This window comes from Neomonachus schauinslandi, chromosome 4 (genome assembly GCF_002201575.2).
Source record: "Neomonachus schauinslandi chromosome 4, ASM220157v2, whole genome shotgun sequence".
NCBI lineage: Eukaryota > Metazoa > Chordata > Mammalia > Carnivora > Phocidae > Neomonachus > Neomonachus schauinslandi.
Window position 1 is genome coordinate 96,814,791 of NC_058406.1, and position 20,869 is coordinate 96,835,659.

Below are 20,869 nucleotides of genomic sequence, written 5' to 3' on the forward strand. Positions count from 1 at the left end.
ACAAACTCAAGATGGCAAGTGGGTGGTAGCTGGAAGGGTGGAGGGGGCGATGAGTTTCTCGGCAGCCACAGTGTGTGAGCACGGAACATGCAGCACATCGGCCTGGACCTGGCTGCACAGGCCAGAGGAGTATGGCCCATTTAAAAAGGAGCAAGGATGGGGCCCCTGGGTGGCTCAGGTCATGATCCTGGGGTCCTGGGATCGAGCCCCATGTCTTCTTCTTCTCCCTCTCCCTTCTCCCTCTCCCTCTGCCTCTGCTTGTGCTCTCTCTCTCTTGCTCTTTCTCTCACATAAATAAATAAAATCGTTAAAAAGTAATTTAAAAAATTAAATTAAAAAAATTAAAAGGAGCAAGGAAACTAAGCAAGTCTTCCAATGTGTGAGCCCAGTAAGTGAGCACATTCGGGGCTGCCTAAGGAGGACAGAGGGCGATGCAAGGTGAAGGGATGGCAGATTTGGCAGAGCAGGGGACATCTGGCATGACATAGTGGAGGGCTTAGAATGAGTGGTAATAGACATGTACCTATGAAACAAATAATACATTAGATGTTTAAAAAAAAAAGAAGATAGTAGGAAGGGAAAAATGAAGAGGGGGAAATCGGAGTGGGAGACGAACCATGAGAGACTATGGACTCTGAAAAACAAACTGAGGGTTCCAGAGGGGAGGGCGGTGGGGGGATGGGTTAGCCTGGTGATGGGTATTAAGGAGGGCACATACTGCACGAATCACTGGGTGTTATACGCAAACAATGAATCATGGAACACTACATCAAAAACTAATCATGTAATGTATGGTGACTAACATAACATAATAAAATAAAATTTAAAAAATAAATAAATAAACAGAATGAGTGGTAATGACAACTTCTAGGTTCTATCCATGGGGAAAGGTGCGGGGGGCGGGGGGTGGATGGAAGACAAGACCATCACGAGAGATCAGGGACACAGAAGCCAGGATATTAGAATTATATATTTAAATATTATAACCACTAAGAATTATGACAGCAGGAACATCAGAAACAGCAAAAGTGAGCCAGGCATTCCAGTGATCCAGAAATGTTGGGATGTATCCACGGGCCTATAGATGACAAGGACAATGACCTGGAAGCATCGATGGGAAGTGTGGAGGAACCTGGACTCTATCTCCAGTTCCCGTGTAAAGTGATACAGGAGAGAAAAAAATCCACCTCCTGGGGTGCGGTGCAGGTGCAAGCAGGCACTCTAATTTCTAGAGCATCATCTCTCAGTGGAGCTCAAAGAGTTCTGAGTTCACTGCTGCCACTACATCCCTTTCCAGAATATTCCTAACAAGACAAGTGATGCTGCTGGCAGCAGCCCCGCCCAGCTGGGGTCGCTCCCTCCACCTCGGTCACATCCTCTCCTCACTCAGAGGATGACGAGGGGACAGACATTTGCTCCTCCTGTGTGCCTGACAGCCTACGAGACCGAATTCTCTCATTTCTCAGAAACCGTTCATTTGTGTTCATCTCTTAAAATAGTTGGAAAGTTGCCATTTTAAATAAACCAATTTATGGGATACTCACCAATCACAGTCAGGGTGAACAAGATGTCACCAAAGCTCGGAGATTCGATTCTATACTCAGCTTCATCCGATGATGTCAGATTGAAGATGGTAAGGCTTCCTGACGTGGTGTCTAAATGAACTCTACCTACAAAAGGTGGGAAAATGTGGACGGGAGAGCCTGCTTCCCATTCGATGACTTTATCCTTACTTTTTGTCCACATGATCTCTGTAAAGGGTACGGACTTTGTTACATAGAAAGTTATGCTCTCGTTCACAATTCCAAACATCCTCTGGGGATCACAGCTGATGGAGTCTAGGAGGGAAAAAGAAATTGGTTAGGAAAACCAACATGACTTTATGGAAAATAGAAAACCATCCTCCAAGATGCTCTTTGGGGGGGAAAAAAAGTTAAATTTAGCAGTAAAAATGATTCATTGGCTACTTTTCGCACTAAGCAGATAAACTGCTGACGGCAAACACAGCAAGCAGGACATGTTTGACCATGCGGAGTTTACTCTCTAATGGGGGCACTGGGGCCCACATAAAAGCAAGAAGCGGATTCAACTTCGATGGAGCACCAAGTCCCTGCTAGGGGCTGTGAGCACGGCTGCCAACATGACAGCCAACCAGACAGGTGTCACTCCAGGCCCTCAAGAAGCCCCACTGTGTAGGGAAGACAAAGCAGGCCCGGGGAGCCACCTCCTCGAGGGCCTTCCCCAGGAAGTCATGCTGACACGCCACAGAAGCCATCACCCAAGGGCTGGGAGTGTGGGGGAGGAGAGGTAACTGTATTGATAGAGGAAGCGGAGCCTCCCCCCAAAAAAGGAAGCCCTGAGTTGAGGAGCTGGGTGTGTTTGAGGAAATAATAAAAGCAGCTCCCCATGGCTAGAGGAAAGCAAGCAAGCAGGTCACAGGTGGGAGGTGAGGCTGGAGGGGCAGGTGGGGCCAGATCACAGCATATGTGAGTGTATGTGAGTGTTCCTGGGGGTGTCAGGTAAGACATGCTAAGGGTTTGGGATGGATCCTAATGGCAAGGCAAAGCCACAGGACGGCTTTCAAAACAAGACCGGCATGACGTCATTTAAGCGTGGGCAGCGGTGGCTGGGGACAGGCATGCAGGCAGGGAAACCAGCAACGAGAGGGTGGCAGACTGGGCGGACCAGAGCAGGGTGTGGGTGGAGGCGAGAGACAAAAGGGCAGACTTGGAGAGCAGCCTGGGAGAGAAAGCAATGGGGTTTAGTGACTGCAGGTGGCAGGTGAGGGAGAGGGGTAGTTCACGGTGTTGGTCAGGCATCCTTCTTGGTTGACTGACAGAGGCTATTACCTGAGATCAGAAACAATGACTGGAAAGCAAGCCAGGTGGGGTGAGACACAGACTAAGGGCACAGGACTAGGTTCAGTGGCGTGGGGAGCGTAGGGGAGCTGGCTCCAATTGTCCCCCCTCGTGAGTCAACCGTTAGCATCTCACCTGGACCCCATTCAGCCAAGCCTGGCTGATCACCTGAAACCCACATGGTGGGAGTATTTACAGCAAAGGAACTAATGCTTCAGACAGAGACTCCTGCCTACTCTGCACCAATCCGGTTGTTAAATATTTACTACCACCCCTAGACTGGGATAGTCTCGATACCCCCAAAATGGGTTTAAATGCATCTGGTTCCAGACTTCACTTTCTTGTTAAGAGAGAAGAGCAGCTGTTAAGGGAAAGACATTAAAGATAAATTAAAACTTGATGGAAGTTTTTGCCTAGTAGCAATCAGGGTAATTGAAAGAGCATGGGAAAAATCAAGACTATTAAATAGACCAATTGTAGGCAACTGTGTTCAGTAATTTCAAATAAGAAGTAAATATGTCCCATTTGTCTACTGCGAGGATTTCTAGAACCCATCTCCCTTAATTAAGGGAGACTGCCCACAGGAATACAGCAGCAGCCTTCCTTGTGGTGCTGATCACGCCCTCTCTTCTCTCACGCTTGGCCACAGCACGTGAGAGGGGGCAGGATTGGAGGAGTGAGGGTCTATCCACAGCCACTAGTGGAGGCTCGAAATGTCTTGCGAGTGAATGAATGAGTGAATGCATGCATGAATGGGAGTGGGTAGGGTGGTGAGGGAAGAGAAGCAGTAGGAGGTGAACCTTGGCTGCATAAAGATGGATGGCTGCCATCTTCCCAGGGAGAGGTGATGTTTCCTGGGCTTGAGAACAGGAGGACGAAAGAAGTCAGGAATGGGGCTAGTGCTGGTAAGAAGCACGGGAGGGGAAGGGGGAGACCAGTTCCAAAAAATTCCGTTTCAAGCTGGAAGAAACTCTCAAAACCATTTAGTCGAACAACCCCCCATTTCACAGGCGAAGTGACAGGGCACCAAGAAAACTGAAGGGCAAGGTCAGCGCACGCCTCCTCGCTGCCGGCAGTGTATTCACGCACCCTCGTGCCCCTTTTTAGCGTGCGTCACACACACTGCAGTAGTGACGCCCACCACGTCACACAGAGTCCCTCGGCAGGCTTACGGCAGCATCAGGACCAGGACGCAGATTTCCTGACTCTGTGCAGCCCCACCCCCGCCCTTCACAGCAGCCAGGTCCTGGTACTCACTCTGGAAAAACTCACTGGGCAGGTCTACGATGTGGGGACTCCCCCAACCCCAGAACACGACACAGTCCCTGCCCTCTCAGAGCTTACTTTTTGTTAGGGAAGTCAGACTTGATCCAAATAATTGGACCAGGGGCGCCTGGGTGGCTCAGTCAGTTAAGCATCTGCCCTCAGCTCAGGTCATGATTCCCAGGGTCCTGGGATCGAGCCCCACATGGGGCTCCTTGCTCAGCGGGGAGCCTGCTTCTCCCTCTCCCTCTGCCTGCTCCCCCTGCTTATGTGCGCTATCAAATTAATTAATTAAAACAAATAATTGGACCAACACCCCGCTGCAACCATGCTCAGGGCCAGCAAGCAGAACCACAGGGTATCACTACAGAGCAGCCACTCGGGGAACCGACGAGGGGTTAGAGACGGCTTGTGAAGAATGAGGAGCAGTGAGCCCCACCAAGCGGAAGGGGGAGGCAGGCCCATGTTCAGGGAACACAGCTCCTGAAGGCAGGAGGGCAATGCCATAAGACAAGAGGTACCCAGGGGCTACACACACAGGCAGGGGCCAGGCCGTGCAAGGCCACAGACAAAATTCTGCCCTGTATGTTGAGATCAGAATGCTACCAAAGAGTTTCAGACAGGATGGTGACAAATAATATGAACTCTTAATTTTAAAAATGTGTTTAAAAACAAAGTATACATAGACACATAGATATAATTTTATATAGATGCAGAATGGTGATATAGACATTTAGCACAGTGTGTGTGTGTGGCGGGGGGGGGGGCTTGGATGCCTTACCCCAGCCCCCAAGCCCTATAACCACCCTCAGTCTGGTAATCTCCATTAACAACTCAGAATATACCCTTTGCTTTTTTCTCCCTGATAGATCATCAAATAGAAACAAAGATATATCACACATAATGCATAAATATATATATATAAAATTATATGCTTTGTCATGATTTAACAAAAATGGTCTTATGCATACTTCTTTGCATCTTGCCTTTCCCATCAAGAATACCTCATAAAAGTCATACCAAATCCACCAGTATGGCAAGACTTCATTCTTTTTAACAGTTGCATATTATTCCAGGGTACAAATGACCCATAATTAATTAGCCATCCACCACTACTGAACACCCCTTTAGTCCCTAGCTTCATCTACTGCAATAACTGTTATAACTATACCTGTGCCCAGGTTCTTGTGTATTTACGGTTTTGTGTCTGTGGGACAGTGTCCCTGGAGTGGGGCTGAATTAAAGGGCAAACAGATTTTTTATTTTAAAATTCCTTTTTTTTTTTTAAAGATTTTATCTACTTATTTATTTGACACAGAGACAGAGAGTACAAGCAGGGGGAGCAGCAGAGGAAGAGGGAGCCTGATGCAGGACTTTATCCCAGGACCCCAGGATCATGACCTAAGCCGAAGGCAGATGCTTAACCAAGTGAGCCACCCAAGCACCCCAGATTTTTTAATAGAAGCTGCCACGCTGCTTGCATTTGCAATTTACATTTCCATCAGTAACACCTGAGTTATCTTTTCCTTGCACATCTCATTGTTATCTGAATTTGCATTTTCCTGACCTCTAGAAATTTAAAAATCTTTTGTTTGTTGGTAATTTGGATCTCCTTTTCTGAGAACTGCCCTTTTGTATCCTTTGCCTTTTTTTCTATTGGGTTGCTTGTTTTTTTCTCATCAAATATGAGTTCCTTGTATGTTATAGAAATTTTTGTTATCTATATTATAATTTTTCTCCAAGGTGGGTGGTTGGTGTCATTCCCTAAGACAGGGGACGTGGAGGAGAGCCACGCTGGGGCTGGAAGATCATACTTTCAGTTTTGGACACTGTGTGGGGTCTGTAAGACTCCCAAGTAGAGATGTTCAGTAGCTGGGTACACAGGTCCGGGGCTCACAGGAGAGGATCCAGACTTGGGGATCATCACATTTGTAGTGGCTACTGTCTAGCATTCCCTTCCCACAGTAAAGTCTTTTCCATTGCACTTCCAAGACTAACCCTGAAGTAAGTTGCTGATAGGATAACTGCCAATGAAAAAGAAGAACAGGAGAAAGGGGAGTGAGTGGTTTCTCAAAAGTCACAAACCGTGAACAAATGAATGAATGAGTGAATGAACAAATGAATTTGCACACAAACAGCAGCAAAGGAAAGGAGTCAGCAGTGAGCTGGTTGCTTTGCTGATATCGGAGTGGTCAGAGAGGATGCCGACTTCCCATGCTAGGGGGCAGAAGGGTAAGTGCCCAGATTCTCAGGCAGATGGGCCCAGTGGAACTCTCAAAAGCCTCCCATGATTTACATTTTACATTTGTAAAATGTAAATCATTAACGCCCACCACAAACGATTGTTTTGAGGTTTGAATAAGACTGAGAGTCTTTACACAATGGCTAAAATGAAGTTGGCTTTCAACAGAGCTTTCCCTCTTTTTCTTGCATTGAGTCAGGCCACATCAACACCTTGGTTGTATGTGATCCTGGCTCTGTGACCACTGAGTGTGGTGTGAGCTTGCATCATTTACAAACAGAGAGAGGGAAAGAAAAAATGAATTAGTGATTGCCTAAACAGACATTCCATGCTAGCCAGCATTTTTTAAATTGTTTTAAAGAATACTGAATGATCTTTTGAAGATAGGAGGGTGCCTAATACCAATAGAGAAATCATATATCTAAAAACAGCTCCAACTCCAAATATTTTGTTGCAGTATCCTTGCAAAACGTTTTCATCACACCCAATTTTGATAATTCTTCTTCTATGGTTTGAAGTCAGAATTGGAACTCACATATTTTGCAGATGAAGTGTCCTGATTTTTTGACTTAGAAAATATGGTCACCATAACTACTGAGTTAAGGAGGAGGAATTCCCACTCCCAGCCACAAATTCCTCTGCGTGTTTTCAGCTGGATCCTGGGACTGACATGGGCTGCTATTTTTAGTAATCAAACACTTGTATAGTACTTACTATCTGCGAGACACCAACGGAAGAGTTCTACAAATATGCACCCAGTGAATCCTCTTAAAAGCCACATAGGCAGGTGTTATTTTTGACCCTATTTTTTGCAGATGAGGAAACTGAGGCGCACAAAGATTAAGCAACTTGCTAGTGAAGTGGTAAAACTGGATTTGAACCTAGACGGTCTGACTCCAGAATGCTCATAACCACTATTTCTTATTTGGCCTGCTATGCGGCATATGGCTATTAAAGATGTGACATGATCCAGGATTTCTACAGATGCGGTTTCCAGAATGTATTGGGAATACTCTAGTTGAGACTCAAGCATGCCTCTGAAACCTGCAGGTGAGGTACCAAGCTCAGTGGTCCCCAAATCACTGACTGTCAGGGCCTGAGAGGTCCTAAGAGAGCAAGAGTCTGTGGCCCTCATGTCCCCGACTTCATACATGAGGAAATTGAGGTTTGATCGAGCAAGAAAGTGACAAACCCAGATCCCCAAGATGTGACAACCTGAGTTTTGTGATGGTAGTGTTGCAGTTTGCAGACGACTTCTGATGTGACAAAGGGACCTGGGGCAGGGCTTCATAATTAGAGGCCATGAGAAACGAAGTTGAAGGGAGGGCCTAAGAGTCTGTACTCCTCACGGGTAACGGCAGGTACCATGCGAGAGGCGGAAAAGGGACAAGAGAGGCTTGAATGCGGGGACGAAGAAAAGCTGGAGCCAAAACAAGAAAGAAAAGGGAAAGAAAGCAAGGAACAAATGAAGAAGTGACAAGGGAAACCAAACCACAGGAGCCACTGCGAAGCCTGAGAGAACGGGCAGACGAAGCATGAACAGAGACCCGGCGCGGCGCAGCCGGGAGAGGTACTGGGCGGGCCAGGGAGCCGAGGCGCGCGGGCACTGGCGCGCATGCGCCCCTCCCCTCCCACCCGCGTGAGCGCGTGCAATCTGCAGAACTTCTGATTTTCCAGGAAATGCTGGAAGTTCAAATTTTCTGTGAAAACTTCTCATTCTGAAAAGGCGGCAACTGATTCCAATCTGAGTTCAGGCCCCGCCCCCCGCCCGGCCAGGCTAACCCCATGAGGGCAAAGACAGGGTGGTGCTTGGTCTCTGCTGTATTCCCGCTGCCTGGCACAGGAAGGGCACTCGATAAATATTTGAGTGAATTAAGTAACCTTAATACAGCTGGACTATAGTCTGAAAGGCAGGGCTTCCTGACAGAACCACAGAATTTGGCAGTTCCTCCACACCCTGAGCTTTGCAAGGTCCTAAGCTGCTGTGGAAACTGGGTGATGAATCATCATCACTGAGCGAGAGGTGGTGGAAATGTTCAACTGGCACCAAAGAATAAGTGGCCTGGGGACCCCCTGCCCGCCGGTGTGCAGGCGAAACGGTCCCCTTCCCCCAACGCCGGCCACCAGCGCCACAGCCAGACTGGAGGGGCTGCTGGATTCCCACTCCCATGTCTCCCCCACTGCTGTTCCTTTCAAGACGCTCCCCTTGTCTCCTGCTTCCTTCAGGTTTAACTAGGCTGCGCCTACTACCTGCACCAGGTAAGCCTGGACCCATACAGGATGTCAGCTCTGAATCAAAGGTTATAATAGCCCATGTCAGGTCTGAGGAGATGCAATTTGTTTATAGATGTCATTTCTTAGAAATGAACAATGTGATTTTGAAGTCTTTTTCTCTCCCTAAAATATCTTTTAAGATGGCCTGCAGATCTTAGCAGTTAAGATCAAAGTTCATTTGATGAAAAAAAAATCCCCTAAAAGTTTCAGTACCTGAATATATAAATCTTGGCATTTCCCCCCATGTTCAATATTCTAACGGTGTTTCAGTTAAAGCCTCCTTCAAGCGTGAAGACAGCAGGATCTGGAGGCATTCTGAACCCAAGTGAGCAGATGAGTCTCTTCTCCAGACAGGGGGTTGTGACCACAACCTTTCTCCTCTGTATCGTGGCACATCCTCAGTTGACATCTACCTGGAGTGTGAAAGTGGTGGCATTTTGGGAGACAAAGTCTCTCTCTACACACATACACACATTTACAACACAGAGAAGTGGCCACTCTCCTAAAATGTCTGTTATCAGATGATCTGTCCTATTAGGTTCATAGATATTCTCAGATTAGTCAGGCCCCATGACCCAGTTTTGGGGTAGGAAATAATACACACCAGGTATGTAGATAATAAGGAGGAAATGGAGTCTTTTTACTCAAGGAAGTACAATGCAGCTTGTTTCTTTAACCTAGCTCTTCATAAATCCACTCCAAATGAGCCCTAGGCCAACTCAGCCCAGCAAAAGTAAGGGCATGGGGCCTGAGAATATGGGGAAGAACATTCCAAAGAATGGGAGCCACCAGGTTACAAAGGTTCAGAAGCTGACCGAGGTCACGCAGAAGACACAGAGCTGGTGTCTGGACACAGGCAGCCAGCTCCGGAGCCTGCACTCTTAGCTAGGAAGTGAGAGGCCTTGGTCTTCCCTTGTCCATGCCATCCTTGTCCAGACCGAGTCAAGCACTTGTGCTGCCATGATTGCTAAAAACAGGAATCTCCTGCTCTCAGCTACGCCACCACTGCTTCCCTGTCTCTTTGACTTCAGCCTGAAATGGCAGCCACCTGAATCTCAGCAAGTTGTAAGCCCCCTGGCCCCCCAGTCCCAGAAAACCCCCAGAACTTGCCCCACAAGGGCTCTCAGTTGTCAAGCTACTCCTTGCCTCCTGGATGAGCTCATCTGGAATGGAGATATTGGAACTGACTAAATCAATTTCCTTTTGAGATTTCCTGTCTTCTGTCAGGCTAAAACATTCCCCAAAGCTAAAAAGCTTCCCCAAAGCATTACTCCTTGGGCTGACACTTAAAAGTCCTTTTCCTTTCCCTCTCAACCTGTACAGTGAGCCTCAGCAACCACTACCCACACATGACTCATGACACATGAAATGTGGTCTGTCCGGATGGAGATATGTTCGGACACTGAAGACTGAATATGAAAAAGGGAATGTAAAATCCCTCATTAATATTTTCTATATCAACTACATGTTGAGATGAAAATATTGTGGCTCTATTAGGTTAAGTAAAATAGATTATCAAAATCATTTTTGCTGGTTTCATATTGTTTCTAATTGTCAGCACTCCTGCAGCCTGTCCTTTCAAGATACCCACATACCATCTTGGTCAAAAGCCCCGTTTGTGAGCTCATTAGGCTCAAAAGCCACATGTTCTTGTTGGAGGATATATCTGAGATCTACAGCACACTTTGGGGAATTGGGTCTTTACTAGAGCTATTTAAGACTCTGTAAGTCTTTTATTTTTTTATTTTTTTTTAATTTTATTTATTTTTTTTTTAAAGATTTTATTTATTTATTTGAGAGAGAGAATGAGAGAGAGAGAGCACATGAGAGGGGGGAGGGTCAGAAGGAGAAGGAGACTCCCTGCCGAGCAGGGAGCCCGATGCGGGACTCGATCCCAGGACTCCAGGATCATGACCTGAGCCGAAGGCAGTCGCTTAACCAACTGAGCCACCCAGGCGCCCGACTCTGTGAGTCTTTTAAAATCTATTCTCCAAATTCTGATTCAAGGTATTTCTATACACTATTGATCATTCCATTAAGAATTTCTTTATAATCCCTACTATTTTCAGGTTATTAGGCTCATAGTTGAGAAACTAATTTATGATGACAACAGCCTTATTAGTTTCCTATGAATCTGAGTTTATTATTTTCTGAATGTGTATATAAAATGGCATTTTTTTTTTCTAGTTTTTAACTGTTACAGGGGAAAAATGTTCAAGAAACTACACCAGCAGTGAGCCTGGTGGAAATTCAGACACTAATCACAACTGACATTTTGGGGAATATTATGAAAAGGAAGTGAAGTCCACTAGGACCTGAAACGGGTCTTGAGAACAAGCCTATCAAAATAATTGGTTTCCCTCAGATAGATACTTGGTCAAGGTCACAAAGGGTAGACCTATGAGCTAGGGGTTCCCGGTTGCGGGCACAGAGCAGACATGAACTTACTGCAGGGATTCTGGGCAAGAGGTCTCCTTACTTCCACTGGTTTCCACTGGAGCCCCAGAGTCCTTGGGCTAAGAGGTCGCTGGCGCAGGCGCCAGCAGCTGAGAAGGGAAAGACAGACCAAAGGGCACAAGGGCAAGAAGATTTTTAAAAAGGAAAAGAGGTCAAAGGAGAAGATCCTGTGTCTATAAAGTAAATGGAAGACATTTTCTTTTGACGCTGGTGGACAGACACTGAAAGCTATCTCCAAAGAAATGCTAAGATGTTTTCTAGCACTTTCCTGGGGACAGTCTCAGTATTTTACACTTCCTATTCAGACCTCAACTTGGGGGAACAAATGGAAAAGCTGGTATCATGGTTTCACTTTCAATCCTGAGACAGAAGGTTTGATTTGCGACTGCAGAGTCTAAGGGGCTGTGTGGTAGCAAAGCTCGGTAAGAACTGTTGTATTAGCTCTTTTTAGCAGAGCATACCTTATTCTACTGCTGCTTTGTATAGTTCCTTTTTCTTGCCAGCTATCTCCACAGCTAGATTTTCTTTCCTTGTATGCAGAAACAAAGCCATATACTACTTTAAAAAGCCTTCTGCGCTTGAGAAGAAATTTAAGAGGAAATCAAAAGACAGAAAACTTCTGCAAACAAACACTCATGCCTCATGTACGCAGGCAAACTTTCTGCTTTTCAACAGAGGAACCAATACCTACCCTGAAAGCCTGTTTTCATTCAAGAAACCTTACAGTGCTCAAAAGGGCAATAAATTCTTAGACTGAGTTCTCAAAAGGTGGTTCTAAGTCTCTTTAAAAATTTTTTAAAGATACCCATCGAAATTAAACCAAAAACCTAGTCACAAATGCAATGTGGGATACTCGATTAGATCCTGGTGTTTTAAAAAAGGCATTCTTGTGACAACTGGGAAAATCTGAATAGGGGTAGAAGTTAGGTGATATGATGAGATTACTGTTAATTTTCATAAATATAATGTTATCAGGATTATGCAAAAGTACTAGGGAGTAAAGTATGGATGTATAGAGAGAGTGTAACTATAACAAAATGTTCATAAATACGTAAATAAATCCCCATCCTGAATTCTACAGCCCAAGTAAGGTTTCCCCAACCCTCTTCTGCAGATGATGATACTGAAAGCAATCTTACATGACTGGTAACTGTGCTGTCCTATATAACTTCACATGTCTTAGCAAAATTACACTGGACAATGCATACATGTCACATATAAGAGATCACCCATGGGGGCTCCTGGCTGGCTCAGCCAGAAAAGCGTGTGACTCTTGATCTTAGGATTGTGCGTTTCAGCCCCGTGTTGGGTGTAGAGATTACTAAAAAAGTAAATACACCTAAAAAAAGAGAGAGAGGTCACGATGGCTCTTCATATCTTCATAAAATTTGCTTATCTAATCTTGGGTTGGGCATGCATGGATTTTGAGTCCGACGACTTCTGTCACGTTTTCACTTCTTTCCTGTGTGAACTTGGACAAGGTACTTAACCTAACCTTTGTTCTCTCCTCCTTAATAGTCTCTATCTAAAAAAACTGGTGTGACAATTAAATGAAAACAAAAATCCAAAATACTAAGCATAGAACCTGGCACAGAGCATGTCCTCAATTCATGACAGCTATTATTATCATAACAATGGGTCTAGTTTTCTCATAGGAATACACAACACTATTTTGACTTAGAGTATCTTTTTCCTAAATAAAAACACAGACTCTGAATCTTGATTGCAGCAAAAAAAAAAAAAAAAAAACCCAAAAAACAAAAAACAAACAAAAACATGAACAGGTCTCACACAATAATGTAAGATAATAACTTAAAAAGGAGAAATGCTAGACAAACACTGTCTCATCTAATGTCCAGATTTAACGTGCCGTATTGTTAAAAAAAAAAAAAAAACCATGAAAACAAATCAGTGAAAGGAACTTTTTAAGAAGTAGTATATGGCTTTGTTTCTGCATACAAGTAAGGAAAAATCTAGCTGTGGAGATAGCTGGCAAGAAAAAGGAACTATACAAAGCAGCAGTAGAATAAGGCAGGCTCTGCTAAAAAGAGCTAATACAACAGTTCTTACCGAGCTTTGCTACCCGCCTGGCACTACCTCAGCCCTGTCCATGTGGTATCCTGACGATGCACCCCAGCACCCAATCCTGCTGGCTCTACCTTCCAGCCACATCCCCCTACCTCCCATTCAATCCCCCTCTCTTGCAGTCATTTCTTATCTGCATTGTTCCTATGGCCTCCCCAGCTGGTCCCCCTGCTTCTCCTTTGCCCACTCTACAGTGTTCACAAAGCCGCCAGAGTAATTCATTTACACATTCCAGTCATTGTAATTTCACTCCTGTTCAAAATCCTCCAAAACATCCCATTTCACTGGGAGTAAAAAAGTCGCAGTCTTTAAAGGGGCCCACAAAACTTTCTCTCTAAGTCCTAGCCCTGACTGTGTTTACAACTTCATTTCCTACTACTTTCTGGTACAATGGTCTACTTGAAATCCCTTAAATGCCAGAAGCTTGGCTTAGGGTTTTTGCTGCTAGACCCCTGCCTGGAATACTACTCCTCCAGATAGTTGCCTGGCCCACTCAAGTCTACACTCAACTGTCATCCTTTTAAAGAGACCCCTTCCCTGACTACACAGTATAGAACCCTAACCTGAAGAGTAGGGTAGCTGAATGCAACGTCATACATTCAGCCCATGGAGGACTATGTCGCTATAAAAAAGGAATGAGGATGATCTCTATGAACTGATATGGAATGATTAACCAGACATATGGTTAAGAGACAAAAACGAGGTACAAAAGAGTACATAGAGTATGTTACTATTGTTACTGTTGTTGCATTATCTATTTATATCTACAAAAAGAAACAAAGATAAAACAGAAACAAGCAGTACCTATTATGACAGAGGGAGAGGGTAGGAATAGGATTTCTCTGAGCATATCTCTATATGGTTTGACTGGCACTATATTAATATTTTACATATTTAAAAATTAAATCAAGGGGGGGAAACCCTAAAACTAATAGAAACAAAACAAATTAATGCAAGTATATATTGAGTTGATAGCATAACCACTCAGAAGAAAAAAAATTAATCCAAGTAATTTTAAAAGACAGTATTCTGTACATATACAACAGGATATATGGAAGAATAAAAAAAAACTGTGAAGAAACTTTGAACTGTATTTAGTAAAGTTTGTGCTTGGTAGTGTTCTTGGTATAGCAATTACGAAACTATTTTGTGTTTAATGTATATTAGGAAAACATACTGATTCTATGAGGAATAGAGTTCTCACTGTGGCAAAGGGAGATACTAATAGGGAATGGAGGAAGAGAAAGATGAACCAAATTGTTAGATTAGGCTTAGCGGTAACAGGATAAACTTATGATTTTGCAAACACTCTATTTCCCAGCTCTGAGAACTGACAGCCTAGAAACCATGACTCCAGTAGCCTTGAGCACACCTAGCACCCAGATATTGATTTCTAAGTCCCATCTCCCACTAAAAGGAATGAGAGAATCTAATGATTACAGGCTGAGGCAGAAAAGGTACAAAGGAGTCCAAGACATTCTTCTGTGCCAGAAAGTAGGAAGTTCTCAAAAACTGATGGAAACATGGCAAAGAACACAGAAGCACAGAGGGGTTCCCATTTGCCAAAATCTGGATTACCGAGCATCAAAATAGATGACAAAAGTGCCATCTTAAGAAATACCCATGGGTGGGGCGCCTGGGTGGCTCAGTCGTTAAGTGTCTGCCTTCGGCTCAGGTCATGATCCCAGGGTCCTGGGATCGAGCCCCACATCGGGCTCCTGCTCGGCGGGAAGCCTGCTTCTCCCTCTCCCTCTGCCCCTGCTTGTGTTCCCTCTCTAGCTGTCTCTCTCTCTGTCAAATAAATAAATAAAATCTTTAAAAAAAAAAAAAAAAGAAAGAAATACCCATGGGTCCGTACTTATACTAAAAAAATAAAATTAAAAAAAGGAGGTGCAAAAGTTCTTCATTACTGAAGAATGTCAATGATGTATAAAGAAAAATGGGGATAGAGAACTGCCGTCTACAAATATTTTAGGGGACTTGGGAAAGAATCACCACTGGATGCTAAAACAGCTAAAACATTGGATGAAAGATTGTTGCGGAACAGGGGAGTCACACAATCTCAAAGTGTCACTTGATAAATCATGTATTAATACAAAGGGGAACAGGTGCCTCTGTGATGGGAGAAATCCGGTGGATCACCTTAACCAAATAACCAAAGTTAAGGTCTCCAATAATGGGACAAATGGAGTGCATGTACTCTCTAATGAGATGCACAAAGAAGGACACGACACACCTATGGAACATTCCTGAAAGTTTTAACCAGAATCTAATCATAAGGAAACAGACCATCCAAATCTAGGGACATTCTATAAAACTGGTCCAGACCTTTCAAAAATGGTAATGTCATAAAGTACCAAAAAAAAAGAGTTGGCAAGTTTAAATTAAAGGGTATTAAAGAGGCAGGACTACCAAATGCAGTGTGTGATCCAGGATCAGCTTCTGGACTCTATCAGAAAACAGTATTATATTGATGGTGTATTTCCTGACTTTGATCATGGTTTCATGGATTCCTGGTGACATACTGTTCTTAGAAGACATATGATGAAATATTTACGGGTAAGGTATCATAAGATCTACAACTCTCAAATGTTTAGACAAAAAAAAAAAATTAAGTGTGTGTAAATAGAAGTAAACCAAATGTGTCAAAATGTTAGTAACTGGGGATTCCAGGAGAAAAGTGTGTACGTGTTCATCATACTATCTTTTGCAACTATTCTAAAGATTTCCAATGTCCCAAAGTTTTAAAGAAATAAAAAGAAATATTAACCATGCCCACTCCCCTTTCCTCTGCATTACTAATCTCTGTATTAGTGTTTACTTTACCACCACCCAACATCTAGATATTTACTCATTTATTCACTTTCTGGCTCTCTCCCCGACTATAATGTAAGCTTCGAAGAGGCAGGGAAGTCTGTTTCTTGTAACCTCGGTCCCTTGTACAATGCCCAACACATAGTGGACGCCCAGTAAAACTGTGTTCAGTGACTCATGTTCACAGTCTCAGAAGTACATGTTATCATTACCCTCCCTCACCACTGAGGGGTGCTCTCTCTCTCTCTCTCCCAAGGCAAAGATAGTAAGGCTCACAAAAGTTAGGTAACTAACTGAAATTATAATTCCATATAAGGAGCAGGGCCAGGGTGGGAAGCCAAGCACTGACTGGAGAGCTGATGCTCTTTATCACTGGTGGGCTGCTTCTCATTGAGTCAGGCTCCGCCTGTACCTGCATCTCCCCGATGTCCACAGTCTCAGGGGGGTCCTGTGATGGCATCCCCACCTCCGATGACTCCCAGCTGCAACCCTTCCTCCATACTGCTGCCAGATTATTCCTCTCAAACGCATGGTTCTGATTCTATGAGGCCCAGAAAGAATTCTCCAAACTCCCATCCGGGATGTGCAGGGCTCTCTGCTGTGGGGCCTCCAGCTCCCAGCAGCACACTTACGCTCCAGGGACACTGAATGACTCTCAACTGCCAGGTTCACCCTGTACACTGTGCTCCCGTCTTTTTCACCTCTTGGAATCTTTTCCCACGTCCTGGCTCATCCACACACCGTCTAGCCTTGGAGGCCAGGTTCAAAAACCCTCCCCTTCCAAGACGTTTTTGCGTCACAAGAGATACTTGATTCACAAAAGATGTTCTTCGCTCCCTTCTCTATGCACGCCCATAGCACTTTATGCTCAGCCTATCTTAATTAACGACATTTACTTCTGTGCCTTAGACCGTAGGACCTTTGAGATCTCTCAACCCCTCCCTGCTAGGCGGGCCTCCATAGACACATAACCCCATAGGCACTCCGTGGAAGCCGAGTGCAGAATGAGGATTGGAAGATTGATCTGTAGTATGTGCAAAGGGGCCCCCAACGGGAAACCCTCAAGGAAAGAAGAACTTGTTAAGCGTTTGTTACTACGCTCCAGGGGGTTGGCTATGACTGTGTGTGTAGGGGTTTATAAAGGTGGGGAGATAAAAATGGAGACAGATACTTATTTCATGGGGCTGTTAATTTGGCTGAGAAGTGGGAAAGGGATGAAAGCAGTTCTAGACGCACAGAGTTCTTTGACGTTTTCAAGGGAGGGGAAAGGAGCACCAGCCGCCCTGCTTCGGAATCCTGGGGCGATTCAGACATTTCTCTTGGCCGGTCCCTGTCCCGAGCCCGGTACCCTTCCGGCAAGAGCGCAACTCACACGCGGCGCGGCGTTGGAACGTGGGGCGGGGGAACCAATCGGCTGTGGCGGCTCCTGCGCCCCACGCGGCGCGCCGCGGATAAGCCGCGTTCTTTGGGTAGGTGGAACCCGCTGCCGGGAGCCGTCCTGGGAAAGCTCACCGGCTGTGGAAGCAGTGAAAGGGCCGTGCAAGCGCTCGGCGACCGTACCCCGCGGGGGTGGTGGGGGCGACAAGTGACTCAGCAGTCACTGGAACCTCAGCAGAGGCACACCCTTCCGGAGGTGTGGGGTGGTGGAGAGGTGAAAGGCCTTGGGGGAGTTGGGGGTTAAGGATTCTTAAGAGAAGAAACCACTGGAGAAGTGAGCGAGCCGGAGTCCCGTCCCTATTCCAAACGCGGATTCCGGTGCCTAAAGTCAAGGTTGCCTCCTGACTACCCACGGGAGACTTGTTGAAGTGACAACTCGGCCGGACAAGGTCCGGCTGGCTGCGTTTCTTCTCCCCAACCCAGTTGTGGCCACCTCGAGCCCCGCCCGTCCACCCAGCCCCGGAGCCCTGAAGCCGACACCCCCAGCGCTGCCCAGTCCCCGCCAGGGCCCGGGGAAGGCCTCCACTCACCGAACTGGAGCAGCAGGCAGACCACGCCGAGGACCCCCGCGGCCCAGCCCCAGGCTATCCCGGCGGTCATGGCGCGTCCGGCGGGCCTCTAGGGCCGGACTGCGCAGGGGAGTACTAGTAAGTTCTGGAGCAGCGTCCCGCGGTCCTTCCCCACCCCGGGGCCTGCCCCGCCCCCGGCGCCGCCCTGGCCCCGCCCCTCATGGGGCTCTGGCTGCTGCTGCTTCCTCTACCCGCAAGTCCCCAGAGCCGTTCCGCCGCCTCCCGTCCGCTCTGCGGAGCTCTTCCTTCAAAGTGGCTTGCGTTTTAAAAACCAGGCTTATTTTCGTTCCTCCCGCTCCTCCAGCACTTTTCCTGGACGTTTGGGACGTGACGAAGGCAACTCCGTAACTGGGGGTGTCGGGGAGGAGGGAGGGGAAGCTGTGGCCCCCCCTCCGCCCGCAAAGCTGCGTCCCACTCGGCTTGACCCTACGGTGACAGGAGAACTCTGCCGAAGGACTGGGAGGCTCCGAAGCACTTCCTTCAGCGTTTTCCAGCAGCAGCAACATGCTAAACAAAGGGAAACGGGACATTGTGGGCAACTGCTAGAACGTGCGGGGTTACCTGGTGCAGCCGGTCCCGCCGGTCTCAGTCAAGTTCAGACCACGTTTTCCTTAAGCCTGCCACCCCCACCCCCAACCCTCTCTTTCCCCGGAGCTGGGACTTCTAGCCTTGGGTTTCTCCCTTCTCAGTTTCCTCTTTGTTTTCCTCTTCCTCCATCTCAGCTGTGGACTTTCCCTTAGGCTAAGGAGTCAGGTCTGGTCGCCCCCTCACTCTTCGGCCTCCTCCTGAAACCTCCCGCCCCAGCTCCGAAAGGCACCTGGAACACTCCGTGCTGGTGGTTAGTCTTTTTTTTTTTTTAAGATAGATTATTATTTATTTGTTTGTTTGTTTGAGAGAGAGAGAGAGAACGAGCCGGGGGAGGGGCAGAGGGAAAAGCAGACTCCCCGCTGAGCAGGGAGCGGGACTTGGGGCTCCATCCCAGGACCTGAGCCAAAGGCAGCGGCTTGACCGACCGCGCCACTGAGGCGCCCCCTAGTGGTTAGTCTTCTTGACGGGCTTGTCCTCCCTCAAATCTGACCCCAGACCAAATGACTCCCAGAACCAGCTCCTCACGTGGCTTCCCTGTCTGCCCCCTTTCAGAGGGAAGCACATGAACTGCCCCTGCCCAGCTGTGGGAGCTAAGGGAACTCTGAAGTTCTTCAGGTGAACAGGATACCTTGCTGTCCTTATAAACATCAACGCTGTCAGTTGTGAAACCGAGTGGAAATGTGCTTTATTGTTGCTGTCATCTCCATCCTCCTCAAGTGAGGATCACAAGACCACTCAAGACAGTTGAACTGTACTGTAATAATTCATTAGTTCTTAAGTCAGGCATAAGGTCTTAAAAGGTATCTAGGGGCCCTTTGGGTGGCTCAGTCAAGCACCTGACTCTTGATCTCAGCTCAGGTCTTGATCTCAGGGTTGTGAGTTCAAGCACTGTGTTGGGCTCCACGCTGGGTGGGGAGCCTACTTTAAAAAAAAAAATACCTTAAATCTTAAAAGGTATTTCTGTCAGTGAAATTTCTGGGACCAATGTCATGAACCGGGAAGCCTCTTACCTTAAAACCTTCCCTACCATTTGTAGATATTGAGAACATGAGGCAGGTGAAGTGTATAGCACAAAATGTGAGAAAATCAAGTTTCTGTTCTGTCCGGAGCAGGTGGGAACTCAGGCCAACTGAGAAAGGTAGGATGGGGTCAAATTTTTAGACACTGGAGAGCCTCTCAACGTTTTTGAACTGAGAAGTGATATAACAGCAAACATTTGCTGAGCACTTACCAAGCCAGGCCTTGTGTTAAAGTGCATTACCCGAATTATTTTAATCTTCTTGCTCTCCCTATTTTCAAAGATGAGGAAACGGAGACTCAGAGAAGGTAAATGACTTGCCCAAGGACACACAGTAAGGGGCAGAACTGGGAGTCCAACTGAAGTTAAATCTAAAGTGCCACTCTTACCTTCTCATACAGGAACAGGATGCAACTTTTGGATAGGCGGCCATGCTATTGATTGGACTAGCCAGCAGGCACTGTCAACCCAGCATGGCTGGGGAAAGTTCTGCCCAGTCACGTGGGGCTGGGAAGTATGCCTCAGGTCATGGTCTCCAGCCTTTGGGTGAGGAATGATTTGTTAGGTCTTCTTTGGTTAGATGCTCCTCTGACCAAGACCAATGAGCAATGCCAGCTTTTTCAGTAAGAGAAATGCTGGGCTTCTGCCAAGCAATTTTTTTGGAATATTTACATCACACGCAACGTGGGGCTCGAACCCAAAACCCCAAGATTAAGAGTCACATGCCCTACTGGCTGAGCCAGCCAGGTACTCCCTTCTACCAAGCATTTTTAGAGGAGCTTCTGTGCATGGTCCAGCAGACTTTATGAGTCAAAAGTGGCTCGGAACAGTGGACCTGAGTTAGGCAATGGGCCAAAAAGGCTCTATTCGTATACTGAAGACTTGCCCCCAAAAGGAGAGTGGATGTATTTTTCATCCTGTGGCCAGTATTGAGGTCCAGTCTTACCTGCTTGTCACTGTAGATAAATCATGAACTAGAGGTAAGAAAGGAGGGCTCATCCAACCTGCTCACGTGGCCTGAGGTAGCTACTCTTCCTAGCATGTCCGTCTCTGGTACTCGGGCTCTAGTTCTTGCCAACCTTGGAACTACCCCCAGGAAGCTTAGAAATCCCAGGATGAGCTGAGCAAAACACTGCTCCCAATCTTGCATACATGGAAATTGTCCCTGCCTCTTGTGGAGGCATTGTACATCCATTTCCCTTATATAAACACTGGGCAGATTTGCACCAAAGGCGTAGATGGGTAATCTTCTTCCACAATACTC

General features: G+C 46.4%; 1 protein-coding gene across 2 annotated transcripts in view; it reads right to left on the reverse strand.

Annotated features, from left to right (window-relative positions):
• CD58 (CD58 molecule) overlaps positions 1–18,094 on the reverse strand; it is a 43,005-nt gene extending 24,911 nt beyond the window's left edge. For both annotated transcript variants that reach the window (XM_021690035.1, XM_021690034.1), the window contains exons 1-2: positions 17,961–18,094; positions 1,545–1,838 (exon numbers count right to left, since the gene is read on the reverse strand). In XM_021690035.1, coding sequence (XP_021545710.1) covers positions 1,545–1,838; positions 17,961–18,030 — 364 coding nt within the window. In that variant the 5' untranslated portion in view covers positions 18,031–18,094. The remainder of the gene's footprint in view (positions 1–1,544; positions 1,839–17,960) is intronic.
• Positions 18,095–20,869: the final 2,775 nt, after the last annotated feature.